General features: G+C 37.3%; 1 protein-coding gene across 3 annotated transcripts; it reads left to right on the top strand.

The window, feature by feature from the left end:
- Window positions 1-502: 502 nt before the first annotated feature.
- Window positions 503-13,553, top strand: LOC141587157 (disease resistance protein RGA2-like). Of its 3 annotated transcripts, none has more exons than XR_012519713.1 (3): window positions 503-593; window positions 4,142-4,281; window positions 12,991-13,553. XR_012519713.1 is itself a non-coding variant. In XM_074408598.1 (2 exons), the coding sequence occupies exon 2, from the start codon at window positions 8,449-8,451 to the stop codon at window positions 11,983-11,985; it is 3,537 nt and encodes a 1,178-aa protein (XP_074264699.1). In that variant the 5' UTR covers window positions 503-593; window positions 4,142-8,448; the 3' UTR covers window positions 11,986-12,594. The 3 variants fall into 3 exon arrangements, 1 of the variants encoding a protein (XP_074264699.1); XR_012519712.1 differs by having other exon boundaries at window positions 12,858-13,553; XM_074408598.1 differs by lacking the exon at window positions 12,991-13,553 and having other exon boundaries at window positions 4,142-12,594.
- Window positions 13,554-15,416: the final 1,863 nt, after the last annotated feature.

Raw genomic sequence — 15,416 nt, 5'->3', positions numbered from 1 at the left:
ATTTGATTCGTCAAGGTGCTCTCCCACAGCTATGTCAGCATATCTAATTATTTTCATACTTTAGGATAACTTTCTTTCGTATTGCTCGTAAAATGGGAATGAATATTCACCAAACACAGTTGTTTATTATTGAAAATTTTCTATTTAATCACTCATAAAGTGGTAATATACTAATATTAACCAAATATGGCTTTAGCACTTGGAGAATGCAAAAGTGTCAAATATGTATGAACTAAGAACAAAATTGAAAAAGGATGTTAGGATTTAGGAAACATTAAATGAACATGAAAACACATGAACGCTATACTACTACTTACAACTTTCTTTTCATTGGCAACTCTCTGTGTGCATGCATAATGTATATGTACTTACTCCGCTTCAGATTCAACTTCTTACTCTCCTATTTTCGGAAAATAAATAAATTAAATGGACGGCATGATATTAGGGAGCATTGAATTTGACTATGGGAGCTTAATTTTCTGTTTAACTTATGGAATTGGATTCACAGACTTCTGTCAACCTGCTTGACCCCTTGTTTCAGAATGAGATTTTGCAAGTGTTGAACACATTGGGAACACATTTGATTTGCAAAGGTATTCTCCCGCTTCTGTTCTTGTGATTTTTAAGGATCGTTACCCTTCATATACCCTTAAAGTAGGAATCTTAACTGATTGAAGTTTAATTATCGACTCTTCTATTTTTCCCTAATTGAATTGAAACTGTCCAAGTATTATTTATTGTTCTCCATGATGCATCTAGCTTTTGAATTGTGTTCTTTGCTGTGTTAAAATTGCTACTTATTATGATAATAAAATTAACACTGTGAGCCATGAGGCACTGGAGTATTGTTGTTTTTGTTTTCCCGTAAATGAACCTGTGGTTTGTATGTCAAGTTTCTATGTCACTCAAATAGCCTCATTGTCTATTTTTTGTTAGGAAGTTTTGAAAAATGGGGAACGAACTGGAGGGAGTATTTTCGTAACCCTACTGTCCTCGTTATCTATCACGATTCTTCTGATGCTATCCTATCTGTATTTGCTCTCAAAGTTTTGGTGGGAGAGACTCAACTGTTTCAACTAGCTTTTATCTGAAAAGACCAGCTTGCTTTTGTTTGTGGGAAATTTTCAGGGGTGTCAATGAACCTAGCAGAATGTATTAGGCTATTTGTCATTTTTTGAAAATTTGAGCTTTTCTGTTGAATGAGCCAAAGTATCGAGTCAATTTTCCCACATGTATGATGCAGCAAGGGCTGCAACTAAAGAATTTTAGTAGAACATACCAATCTTATCTTACTAATTAATGATAGAATCCGAATACATTTATAAATTTTGTGAGTTAACATATCACTCTAAGAGTACCAAACTGATTAATGATTTGTCCGCGAAATGATTGTGCCGTAGAAGGACAAGCTGGAGCTTGGCTCGCATATGAACGACTGTAGAAGTTTTGTCTATGTTGAATTTTTTAATTATCAAACAAGCTTTGACAAAGCTCATTCACGAGTAGCTCATGGAAGTTCAGTTCATTTATAGGCTAAGAACTCTTCATTATGAATAGTATTCATGTTATTGATCTGGGCTCTGGCGCAACTTTGCAAGCAATTTTCAAAGGTTTCAGAGGTTACAATGACTACATTTTGAGGAGATAATCAATCACATTTATGAGTGAAATGGCCCCAAGATTAGGCTGTAATGATCGATTATGGGATCAAATCTGAAACCAGTATTTGATACCACAAGAAGGGTTGATTTCCACTGTTTATCAAAACAGATGAGGTTTAGTTGCAACTCTGTCTCAGGTTATACATTCTTGATTTTGGTGGAATTACAACATTTTTGCCTTGGGATACTTGGTGTTGTACGTCAACTGGAATGGATATCAGTAACTTAAGCAAGTTGGGAGTTTTGACCATAACCAATCATTAAGCAAGCTTATGGAAAGGCCTAACCTTCCCACATTATTCAATTCCTGCAGGAGTCTGAGTGGCTTAGTTGATGCATGATATTTTGTATTTTGGCCTAACATGTATTCCATTCTAGTTAAGCAAAACTAATTTTCCATTGGCTTTGGAATATAACTGAAGAAAGCGAAAATGATGCACTAAGTGTCCATGCTACTTGTATTGGGAAAGTAGTAGCCGATATGGTATTTATTACTTCTTCCATTTTACTCAGTAGCCCCATTTCACTTTTTTTTTAGAAGGAAAGTGTCAAATGTGGCTAATAGAGGGGAATGTAGGAAGTATTAGTTTTTATCTTGATTTCGCTGTCTCCCGATTTCTATTTTCTTATGTTAATTGGAAGTTGGAACTGACTATGGGACCTTAATTCTCTGTTTGGCTTTCTGACCTAGTTCACATTGTGGGGAACTGGATTGACTGTGTTCTGTCTTAATGATTGACTGTCTCTGAATGAGGTTTCATAGGCAGTGAACAAATTCGGGCCTCTGCTTTTGTAAGTTGGATTGCTTGAATTTGCTCGTGGCGTTATTCTCCGCAGCTATGTCAGCACATCTAATTATTGTGGTTCTTTATGCTAGTAAAGTGGTAATTTTCACGGAACACAGTTATTGTTCTTGCTGTTTGTATTGTCCAAGTACGAAGAAATAGGAGGTGAAGTTTGGTGGTTGTGACCAAAATCTGAGCTACAAAAGTAATTCATATAAAGTTCTAGGATAAAAAAAATACCCTAGAAAAAAATTGTGTACATAACTTCAAGGGTGGTACTGAATACACATTTTCTAAACCCTTGAAGGCCAAGGGAATTTAAGGTTTTGCATAAACAAACGATTCGGTGTGGAATTTCAGAAATGAGTATTGTTTGGGTGGTGGGCTGATGGTTAGAAAAAAGAGAAAGGGATAATTTGCTTGATTGTGTTGAGAAAATGAATACAGAGGTGAAGAAGTCTTTCAATGGCGTTACTGAGTTTGGTGAGGAATTGCAGAAGGCTTTCAAGGCCACCTCGTCTTAACCAAGGTTTGGATAGTTTATGTCTTTATCCTGCACTCTAGTTTGTAAAAGTACATTTGAATTGAGCTTATTCTAGTGTTGGAATTTTCTAGGGGGTGTAAATGAACCGGAGTTTTGAGTTTTATCTTTGTTTTGATCAGTGAAGTTGTTTGTGAACATGGTTGAGTCCTACAAGGACAAGCTTGAGTTCTGCTCTTTTACGTTTTGAGTGTGGCTTTTTTGTCATGTTTGTTTATTTAGCTATGCAAGAAGCTTTGATCAAGCTTGTTCACGAATCACGAACTAACCCTGGAAAGTTTAGTTCGTTCATAGTTTGACACTTCTTCAAATCTGTAAAAAATGCATGGTATGAAATATATGTCACAATATGATATCATAATCTATTTGCAATTTTGGAGGTATTGCGACTGTTTTTGAGGCAGTAGTGGCCACATTTCCTCAAGAACGGAGAAAAGGTCTTGATGACGAATTTGGAGATGAAGTTGTACACTGATATCGATTATCATCAAGTCATTGACTAGTTGGCTACCCCTATTTTGTTGATATTGGTGAGCCGTATTGCAGCTTTCTCTTTAGTTTATAGTAGGTTTGATTTGACATCTTTGATAATGGGGGATTCACACCATTTTATGATGAGAGACATGGTGTTTGTATTCACTGGAGTAGATGTAAAATAGGTTCTGCAAAATGAACCTTTAATCGAGTTTAATGAAAATGTTGGGATACTTGGTGTTTGTGTTCATTCAAGGAGATATGCAAACTCGAGGAAACTTTGACGATGATGAGCCTGTAATTAAGTTAGATGAGTTGCAGAATCCTATGTCATTCTATCTTGGCTCCAATTACCAGACTTGGTTGTGTGTCTGAATGTCTTTGTTGATCCTTGGCATTTTTCCGATTTTTGGCCTAAATTGTATTTCTCTTCCGGTGGAGCAAAACTTGATATCCATTGGCTTTGGAAAACAATGAGAAAAAGCAAAATGACTCTCGTTCCACACTTTTTATACGGTTGTACCAGGAAATTGTAGCCGACACGGTATCAAGTATCGGTTTTAAATACCGGTCTGCCAACGAATACTTCAAACCTTGGTCATTCATCATTGAACTTTGTGTTAATCTGATCTGAATTTGGGAGCTTAATTCTCTATTTCGCTTATTGAGATGGTCCACAGTTTCAGGGAACTGGTTCAACAAAATTCTGTCAACCTGCTTGACTGTTTCGAATGAAGTAGCGGTAACTCGGTGAGGCAAGTGGGACCATAGATGTTGTCATCTGGATTTCTCATCACGTTTCAGAATATGATTTGCGAAGGTACTTTCTTTCGATTACCCCTTCCCCTAGCATTCTCATCTCATCTGATCTCTATGATCTTGTTTCTTTGATATATTCGTGAAGTGCAAAATGTTAACTAAACACAATTTTGTCATTCAGTTTCCTATTTTTTCTTCCTCTAATTTGATTTTCATCTTCGGTCTTTCGGTCATTCTAATACATGGGCAAGGCTGTGTGCATCTGACCCCCCTACCTCGCAATTTGCGGGAGCCCTTGACGCACTGGGGTAATGTTGTTTTTGTCTTCCTCTAATTGGATTGTAACTAGTGAAGTAACATGAAGTTTGAACCTAGAGGGAAGATGGATATGAGATTCCATTGGGTCGGGCTTGCGGTGTTTGGTTGTGTCTCCTGGAATGGGTTGGATAGTTTATTTCTTGTACTTTTGTTTGTACAAGTGTGTTAGAATTGAGCATATTCTATTGTTCGAAACTAGTATAAACCCTGTGCTATAACACGGTATTTTTTAGATTTGATTTATAAAGTTATTTGTACAAATTAACTGAAGGGTAAATTTAATGTTATAATATACTACTAAATATAATATTAGTAAAATACTAAAATGTAGAAAATAAAGTTTACTATCATCAAAAGACATTTAAGTTATTTTTGTAAACTATAATTATTATTATACTTTACAATTATGAAAAAAAAACGCAATTGCTAAATCCTACACACAATTTATTACATCCTACACATTTTGTCACCTTTTTTCCAATACTACCCTTCTCTTTAAAAAAAAAATGTTCCCTCTCTCAAAACCTAGCAGCCAGTACTCGCCACCTTTGGTCCCACCTAGACCACCGGTGACCGGTCGATGTGTCGGAAGTCAGAGAGTTTGCGGGTCTCTCTTGTGAACCATCGTGGCCTTGTTCCCAAAATCTCAACCGGAAACCATACTGTAAATTTGAAACCCCACCATTAATAACACCAAACTGTCGAGGTCAACATCAAAATCGAGAGTTGTCGGAGGTGCACTTGCGTGAGTCCGCATTAGTGTTATCAGAGAAACGTGGAGATCTAACCCATTTTAATTTTGAAACACTTGTTTTAGAGAAGTACCGGCGGTGGTTGGGGAAGGGAGTGGGTGTTCTGCCGGTGTAGGTGGTGCTCGTCGCGGGGAGGGGTGAGCCAGCGAGGGGTGGCCGTTGCTGGGAGGGTGGTTGAGTGATTGGGACTTGGGAGGAGACGAAGGAGATGGGTGCTCTCATTATTTTTGGTTTTTGATTTTTTTTGGGTTAGAAATGAGAGGGGTATACTCGGAATAAGGTGGAAAATGTGTGGGATTTGAGTAAAATTATGTGCGGGATTTAGCAAGTCCCAAAAAATATAACACATGTGATGTTAAATACAGCGGGCTGTTAATAAGTCCATTCCTAGTGATAGTGTCCAAATAAATAGGCTCATCCAAGAATTATTTTTCTTAGGCGGGAAAACTACTAAGGGCTTGCTTGGATTGAGAGTAAAAGGAGGGGAATGAATATGGGAGTAATAGGTAAGGTGCATTTTCCATGTTTGGCATGAGAGTAATTATTCATCTCTTGAATTATTACCCTCATGGAAGGGTAATACATTACCCACCCTCACCCTCACCCTGGGTAATGAGTAAGGGAGTAAAATATCTACTCAGTAATCATTACCCTTATGCCAAACCTATCATCAATGAACTCATTACCCAAGTAATTAACTTCCCCGTTAATTATCACCCAAGTAAAATTTACCCCCGAATTATTCCATGGATTTCAGGCAAGCCCTAAGAGTTTTATTCTCTTAGGGCTTGCTTAGATTGAGGGTAAAAGGAGGAGAATGAATATGGGAGTAATAGGTAAGGTGCATTTTCCATGTTTGGTATGAGAGTAATTATTCACCTCCTAAACCTATTACCCTCATGAAAGGTAATACATTACCCACCCTCCCCCGTGGGTAATGATTAAGGGAGTAAAACATCTGGTCAGTAATCATTACCCTTATGCCAAACCTATCATCAATGAACTCATTAACCAAGTAATTAACTTTCCCGATAATTATCACCCAATTAAAATTTACCCCTCGAATTATTCCATGTATTCTAGGGGCGTAAAGGCGTAAAGGAATCCAGTTGAACAGAGTATTGAGTGTTTTCTTTGTTTTGACTGATCAAGTTGTTTGTGAACATGATTATTGAGTCCTACAACTCTACAAGGATGTGGACATAGAGAGACAAATACAATGGAATCCTTCAATCTTATTATCTTGTGCTACTTACTGTCTCCTTAGTTGAACTAGTAGGCTGTAACCCTTCAATCTTATTATCTTGTGCTACTGTCTCCTTAGTTTATACTTTCTCCATTATTTTAAATCTTCCTATCTACTTTTTGAAGGTCAAAATTTCCGAATTTTAAACGTAAATAACTAAATATGTCGAAGAATAAAAAACATCAATTTATAAAAATAAAATATTTACGCCTATTATCGAAATCTCTTTTGCAATTTTTTTTTTTTTGACGATATTAAATAATATGTACATGTCGGAAAATACGGTCAAAGTTCCGTCTTGAAGATCGCAATATAACAAATGAGAAGATACAAAAAATGGAGGAAGTAAGTATGTTTAATCTCACTTCTTTTTTTTTGTTTGTTTCAAATGAGCGCACTATGTCGCGGGTGAGAATCGAGCCCCCAACTTCATGGTTGGGATAAAAAAGCTCTTATCACCTCAGCTAACTCTTGTTCTCTTTAATCTGTGATCTTTGATATTAACGGAGTCGCACCATTTCGTGTTGGGAGACTTGGTGTTTGTGTTCTTGGACTAGATATAATAACTTGTGCCAACTTGACAATAATGAACCTTAATAAACAAGCTTGATATTAAATAATGGTTATAACCTTTGATATCAAGCAAAATGACTCACGTTGCACGCTTCTTTTATTGGGAAGTAGTAGACGTCTTGGTATTAAATAGTATTTGGTTAACCTTGATATCTCGGTCTACTAATGAATACTTCAAGTCTTGCTTATACTTCATGGAACTGCGTTAATCTTGTTGACCTATTGTCAATCTGCTTAAGTGCTTCAAACGGAGTGGCGGTAACTCGGTGAGCAAAGTGGGACTATAGCTGTTGATAGATGGATTCTCATTATGTTTCATAATCTGATTTGGTAAGTGCGAAAGTAGTAATCGAACCTCACTTTTCTTTACTTTGTCTAATCATGAGATTAAGCCCTTAAATTTCAATTGGAGTGATTAGGCTCAAAGTTAGATGAAAAGTGAAAATCAACAGCTTAATTTCCTACTACAATGTGGATTTTTAACTAACACAAGTCATTTCTGAGAAATATTAATTAGGGATGTCATTGGGGCGAGGCGGTGGTGGATATAGGCTCCCCCGTACCCGTACCCACCAAGAAAAACTCGTACCCATCCCCGCCCCACCCCCCGTGGCGGGTACAAATTTACAAAACCATCCCCGGCACAACGGGTAAAAATATAAAACCGTACCCGCCCCGCCTACCTTATCATAATCCTACAAATTTTTTTAATGATTGACGGGTAGGCGGGTATTAGGTGGGTAAGATGCGAAATCCATCCCCGCCCCATGACCCATGGCGGGTAAAATTTTCGTACCCGTACCCGCCCCATCACCCGCCAAAGCTCTACCCATCCTCGCCCCAACTGGGGCGGGTGCGGGGCGGTACCTACTTGTACCCGCCCCGCTGACATCCCTAATATTATTAATCACCATCGGTGTCCTTGAAAACTGGAAAACTCGGAGGTTGGTTTTAGTTAAAAATCACAACCTATTAAACATGGGGACATATTGTCTACCCCTGTTTCATAAGTTGAATTGGCCCAGGGTGTGCCGACGTAGTAGTGGGACATCCATAGACAAATAAGCTTATAGAACTTCAAACTTAAATTTGAAAATGTCAACTGTCCTTAAGAACTTGAGATTAGTATTTTATGATCATTATTCACCAAGTGTGGTAGGGCAGAGTTGCAATAAGTGAACAGAAGGTCTCCCTTCGAATGACGGAAGCAATGCCCATGACTACAAGATTTCTGTAAGTATACGCAAGTCCTTTCTTAATCTGATCATCTTCAAAAGAACTACGCAATTAAGCATCCATTTATACAAAAAAAAAAAGGAAAACGGGGAAAAAAAAGAGTATGGCAGAAGCAATATTGTTTAATGTTGCTCAATCGCTTCTTACTAGTTTAGGCTCGAGAGCATTAAGTGAGGTTGCATCTACTTGGGGCATCAAAACCCATATTGAGAAGCTGAAAAACACAATAAATACAATCAAAGATGTCATGTTGGATGCTGAGGAAAGACAGATTGAGAGCCACACTGTGCGTGGTTGGCTTGACAGGCTTAGACCTGTTGTGTTTGCTGCAGATGACTTGTTTGATGAGTGTGCAACAATAGCATCTCAAAGAGCAGTCATGGGTAGTGGCAGCTTATCTGAGGAGGTACACAATTTCTTTTCCCGATCCAATCAGTTTATGTTTGCCTTCAATATTTCTAGTAAGATTAAAAAGATTCGGGAAGAGCTTGATGATATAGTCAAAGACAGCTCTGAATTTGCCTTTGTATTGCGCCCTCATGGGAAAAATGAGGAACGAAAGCTTAGTAGGCAAGTGAGAGATCAAACTCACTCCTTCGTAGCTGTAGATGAAGTTATTGGTAGAGAGGATGACAGAGAGGCCATCATAGATATTCTGATGGCCTCCCATGCTCCTCAAGATCAGCGACTAGCTATTATCCCTATTGTAGGGATCGGAGGTTTGGGGAAGACAACTTTAGCTCAACTCTTGTATAATGATGAACGGGTTGAGAAGAAGTTTGAGCTTAAGTTATGGGTTTGTGTCTCGGAAGTCTTTGATATAAAGGAAATCACAAAGAAGATTCTCATGTCAGCAACAAATAGCAAGTCTCATAATTTAGAGATGGACCAGTTGCAAGGCCAACTACGGAAAGAAATTGGTGGAAAGAAATATTTACTTGTTCTAGATGATGTGTGGAATGAAAAGCCTGAGGAATGGCTCAAACTGAAGGCACTTTTGATGGTTGGTATAGAGGGAAGCAAGATATTGGTAACTACGCGGTCAAGGACCGTTGCAAATATAATGGGCAATGTTCCAACTTATGATTTGGAAGGTCTTTCAGAAAAGAAGGCGTGGACATTATTTGAAAAGATGGCATTTGAGCCTGGAGAAGCTCAAACAAAACCGCAATTGGTGAAATTGGGGGAAGAGATTGTGAAGAAGTGTGTAGCTGTTCCATTGGCATTAAGAAGTTTAGGAACTCTTCTACGTGGAAAAGAAGAACGGAGGTGGATTTCAATTGCAGGCGCCAGCTTTGCAAATTGGCCTGATAAGCAAAATAACATTATGGATATTCTAAAGCTCAGCTACCATCACTTGCTGTCTCCGTTAAAGAACTGTTTTGCTTATTGTGCATTGTTTCCGAAGGGTTATATATTTGAAACGGAAATGATGATTGATCTTTGGATGGCTGAGGGCTTTGTTATTCCATCTATTGAAACTGAATGTTTAGAAGAAATTGGTCATGAGTATTTGATGCTATTGTTGCAAGGGTGCTTCTTCCAAGATATCACAAGAAATGAATGGGGGAACATTTCAAGTTTCAAAATGCATGACTTAATGCATGATTTGGCCCTAGAAGTAGCTGGAACCGTGACTCAGAGTGAAGGGGCAAAGTTACAAAACGGGGACTTGAGTGTGAGAATCCGTCACTTGTCCTTCGATTTTCACGTGAATGGCTCATCGAATATCCCAAGTTACTTGCTAGAGGCAAAACAATTGAGGACGTTTATTTCGCAAGAGCAGTATGGAGCTATATCATATTTCAACAAAGCTACTCTTCAACAGCTAATTTCAAATTTCAGATGCTTGCGCGTGTTGTATTTGCGTGATCGAGGGATTAAGACTCTACCCAAATCCATTGGTGAGTTGATTCACTTAAGGTACCTTAATCTGTCCTTTAATCCTATAGAAGAACTTCCACATTCAGTCACAAGACTTCATAATTTGCAAGCATTGATACTCTTCTGTTGTGTAGGGCTCAGAGCATTACCTATCCATACTAGAAAACTTACGAATCTTAGGAGCCTTAATGTTCTTCGTTGCCCTTCTATGACCCATATGCCAGCTGGTCTCACGGAATTAACTTCTCTTCATAAACTGCCCATTTTTTTAGTGAAATGTAAACAATCTTATAATACGTTAATGTCGAATGCTCCCACCGCTCAATTAAGGGACCTGAAGACCCTTAATAACCTGAGTGGATCGGTGAAAATATATCTTTTTAACTCTTTGGAAGACCCTGCATGCGAAGCAAAGGAAGCAAACTTAGCTAGCAAAGACGGTTTGGCTGAGTTAGTATTGGAATTTGAGGGCGCATCACGTGGTAGTATCTACCATGATGAGGCTATTTTAGAAGGTTTGAAACCACACCAAAATCTGAAGAAATTGGATATACATTCATACAAAGGTGGAAAGCTCCCGAGTTGGGCAGTAAGAGAGAGTTTATCTAAGACTCTTCCAAATCTAGTTGAGATCAGTCTTTTAAGTTTCGAAAATTGCGAGGAAGTCCCTTGTTTCAGCCAACTCCCTTTCTTAAAACGCCTGATTCTAATATGTCCAGCTACGGTGGAGTACATGGAAAGAAGTCTACATGGACTTCATACATTACAATCAACCCCCCAAACATTTTTTCCATCACTTGAGGAACTTTATCTGTCTTGTATGTCTGGATTGAAAGGATGGTGGGATGAAACAGAGGCGATAGATTACAGTGATCCTGCGAATATATCTCACCAGTCAAGTCGACATCAGATTCTGTTACCATCATTCTCTAATCTTACAAAATTGAATATATCATATTGTGAGGAACTAGAAACCTTTCCACTTTGTCCAATTCTCAAGGAATTAACCCTAGAGTCTGTCAACACAAACCTTACTCTGTTAAAGGAACTAACAAGTTCCCAAGCGAGAGGTGATGTTGGGTCATCAGCAACCATATCCGACTACTGTCCAAAGCTGAAGACCTTGAGAGTGGATAAAGTTGAACACCTGATTTCATTGCCAGAAGAATGCTTAGGTCACATTACTTCACTGATAATTAAGGATCGTGAGTTGGTCAACACTTGCAAACTCAAAAAAGTCTTCCAGTGTCTAACTTCTCTCACTTCTCTAACTTTTTCATTTTGTTTAAGTTTGACATCAAATTTTGAAGGGCTAGAACATCTCACTTCTCTAGAAAGTTTAGTTTTGGAGAGTTGTAATAACTCAGATCTCTCAAGAAGCATTCGAATCGACGATGGCATGCCATGGAAAGCCTTGAAAAATATCCGTTCATTGGATATTCTTTTCAATAGAAAGCTACCACATCTCCCTAATCACTTTCAACACCTTACAAATCTTCGTAGTCTGAAGCTACAATGGAATGATAATTTGGAGGCACTACCAGAATGGATTTGTTGCTTCTCATCTCTTGAATTTATGTATTTGAACAACTGTCCCAAGTTGACATGTCTGCCTGATGGATTTGGTAAGCTGGCTACCTTATATGAACTCAAGATCAATGACTGTCCTGGATTAACAAACAGATGTGTTGGTCCAACTGGTAGTGATTGGCCCAAGATTCAGCATATCCCACTACTCTCTATCGTAGAGAAGTAAAAACGATATACCATGTCTCTCGCGCATAGATGATGCTACAGCCGACAGGGTAATAATCAGTTTTTCTCGTAAGGATGTATTCTTACGATTTTCCTTCCGGATATGTCCGCTTTTGAATATAATCACAACCATTTGTATTTGTTATGGAAAAGGTAAAGATAGTACTCCGTACTTTAAGAGTCTCGTAAGTATGGCTATGAGAGTATGCCTTATGCTGAAGTGAAACTATGTATTTGTGTTTTGTGGATCTTGATTTAGTAGATGATATTTCCATTTCAGTTGGGTGCTGTTGCTAAGTTTATTTCCCGTCGCCGCTTCTTGTCAAAACATTTCAAATATTATCATTTGCCCCACTTGTTCACTTTCACTTTCCCTTGCCTATTTTTGCTGTTTACTCCCAACATTCAAAAGCGAGAATCAACGAGGATCATGATAAGCAACAACTTTAAATTCCCCACAAATCAAAATGCAAAACCAATTTATGAGCAAAATAGAATTGATGTACTTTCATTCAGTCATTACACTCAGTAGCAAGGAACTATGCTGCTCATATTAGGCTGCAAGTGTTTAATTATGATCAAATGGCTAAGTAGTTCTGCAACATTTAGGCTTGGATACTGAAAGTTAATGAGATTGTGGAAATCTTTTATAAAATTTGTAATGATGGAACTTTTTCATTTAGCAAGTACACTCAGTAACTATGCCTGCTCATATTAGGCTTCAAGTGTCTGATAGTTGATCAGTATGTGTTGGGGGTATCAGACTCTATTTCCATGAATTTTATATTTATTTATTAATGATATGGGATGAGTCGGTAACTTGGTATCCATTACTGAGTGTCGAGTGTTTGACAATAGACATGGGTATTTCAGGAAAAATTCATGCATCTCTGAGAGGCTCCGAGGATGATATTTCTCTTTGTTTGCTTTGGTATGTTTTAGTTACTCGCCCTCAAAAACAATGTGCTGATGGGTAGTACTCTGTATCTTATATTCTGTTCACAAGGGTATGGAAGTGTGAAGGGATGCTTTGTGGTTTGGAGATGCATGTTGATATCTACAAGAAGTTTGTAGTAACAGAACCAATTCAAATTTTCTAATTTCTTACTGGCCGAAATCAATCCACATTTTCTGATATCTGGGCGGAGGTATATCTATGTAGCAGTTCGTGGCCTTTCAATCATCTAAACCTCGTAGGCAATGGATATATAAACATGTGCAGTTAGCTGTTTTATCAACAAAAAGAAGATAGAGTTCTTTTGAAAGAATTATACTCCATATGAGTCATGAAATACAATGACACAGTAATGACCAGACTCGACCAGATTGACCGATTTGCCAGGTCCACGTTAATTATGTACTGTACATACTAAATACCCAGGAGATGAAACTGAGTCTTGAAATACCATTATCACATGGCGGATTTATTCTGGTTAGTTCATCATGGGAGTTGTTTTTTTATTAATCATTTGCATTTCTCAGTCAGAACACATAATGTAGCAATTAGTAGAGGAAATACCCTAGCTAAAGTAATAAGCATGGTGTTTTTGTCGAAATTCATGTCTGAAATCCCACCAAAACCTATGAGATTTGGGACAATACCTAGCAAAAGGTTAAGGCTCTGTTTTTTCTGGCTTTTTAGAGCTGAAATGAAATGAACGAAATGAATCGAATCAATGGAGCCGAAATAATCGAATCGAGTTGAATAAATCAATGGAGCCGAATTTGAATCGAATCGAATGGAGTGATTGGAGCTTAATTGAACTGAAATAGTATTATATTAATATTAATATTATTAATATTAATATTAATACTAATACTAATAATAATAATAATAATAATAATAATAATAATAATATATTATTATTATTATTATTATTATTATTATTATTATTATTATTATTATTATTATTATTATTATTATTATTATTAGGGTTTTTTGTCAAAAACTACCTTATATTTAGGGGTATTTGTAAAAAGACTACTTTACATTATTTGTTTTGTTATCAACTATCTTTGTTTTCCTTATTTTTGGTTAGTAACTACTAACGCTAAGAGTGTAGACATATTTGATCTGTTTTTCAGCTTTAACTTATCTCACATAACTCTTTTATGTTCTAATATTGCTTAGCTCCGATTTTAGGATGTCGTGATGTACTTACACTTAACTTTAACAAATGTTTGTAGATATTATTGAAATATGCAAACATATTTTTTGCTTATATAAAGTTAAATTGTTGTTTGGACGCGGTTCGTCATTGTTGTTTGATGTTAACAAAGTCATGTGAGATAGGTAAATGTTGGTAAATCGACTAAATTTTGTCGGATTTTAAGCATAGGTAGTTTTTGACCCAAAAAGGAGAAAACAAAGGTAGTATAAAACAAGAAAAATAATATAAGGTAGTCTTTTTACAAATAGCCCTAAATATAAGGTAGTTTTTGACAAAAAAACCCTTATTATTATTATAAAAGGATGCGCGCAGCTTTCATTAAAAGGAAAATAAAAGTTTACATGAAATTGGTGGGGAGCCAAGAGACAATCTGGGCTCCCACACCCTTAGCAACAACAAAGCTAAGTCTAGTAAAAATGTAAGCGGCCACCCGAGCCCCGCATCCTGAGATATCGAGAATTTCCTCCCCTTCTCTTTCTCATCACTTGGGGAGCTGGGTTCGGATCCTTTTGCCTTACTCAAGCGGATCCAGAAATTCTCGGTATCTCGGAATGCGGGGGTTCGGGTGGCCGCTTACATTTTTACCAGACTTAGCTTTGCTGTTGCTAAGGGTGTGGGAGCCCAGATTGTCTCTCGGCTCCCCACCAATTTCATGTAAACTTTTATTTTTCTTTTAATGAGAGCTGCGCGCATCCTTTTTATAATAATAATAATAATAATAATAATAATAATAATGATAATGATAATGATAATGATAATGATAATGATAATGATAATGATAATGATAATGATAATTATACTAATTTGAATGATAATAATAGTAATTATACTAATTTGAATGATTAACTAGTGTAGATACCCAGTATCCGCACCTTCCAAAAAACCACCCGATGATGATCGGACTATAACGTGTTTTTGATATGCGTGCGTGGATTGGATATACATGAGACGGTTTAATGCACTACTCGAATATGAAAAATGATTTCAAAAGTTTTCTAACTTCATTTGCATTAAAATAACACTATTTAGAGTTAAAACCGTCTTCGGACCCAAAACCGACTCAGAAACCCGCAACTCGAGTCAACCCGAGTCAACCTAAATCTCGAATGTCAAAAATAATGCCATGAATGTCTTCATCATGTCATTTTCATTAAAATGACCCTAATTAGAGTCAAAACTGACACCGAGCCAAAAACCGACTCGAAATTCAAATCCCGACTCACACGGGTCAAACCCGAGTCAAGCACACAAAACACCTACC

Source organism: Silene latifolia, chromosome 6 (assembly GCF_048544455.1).
Source record: "Silene latifolia isolate original U9 population chromosome 6, ASM4854445v1, whole genome shotgun sequence".
Lineage (NCBI taxonomy): Eukaryota > Viridiplantae > Streptophyta > Magnoliopsida > Caryophyllales > Caryophyllaceae > Silene > Silene latifolia.
Note: the sequence above shows the minus strand (reverse complement) of the source record. Positions and strands in the feature narration are given on the sequence as shown.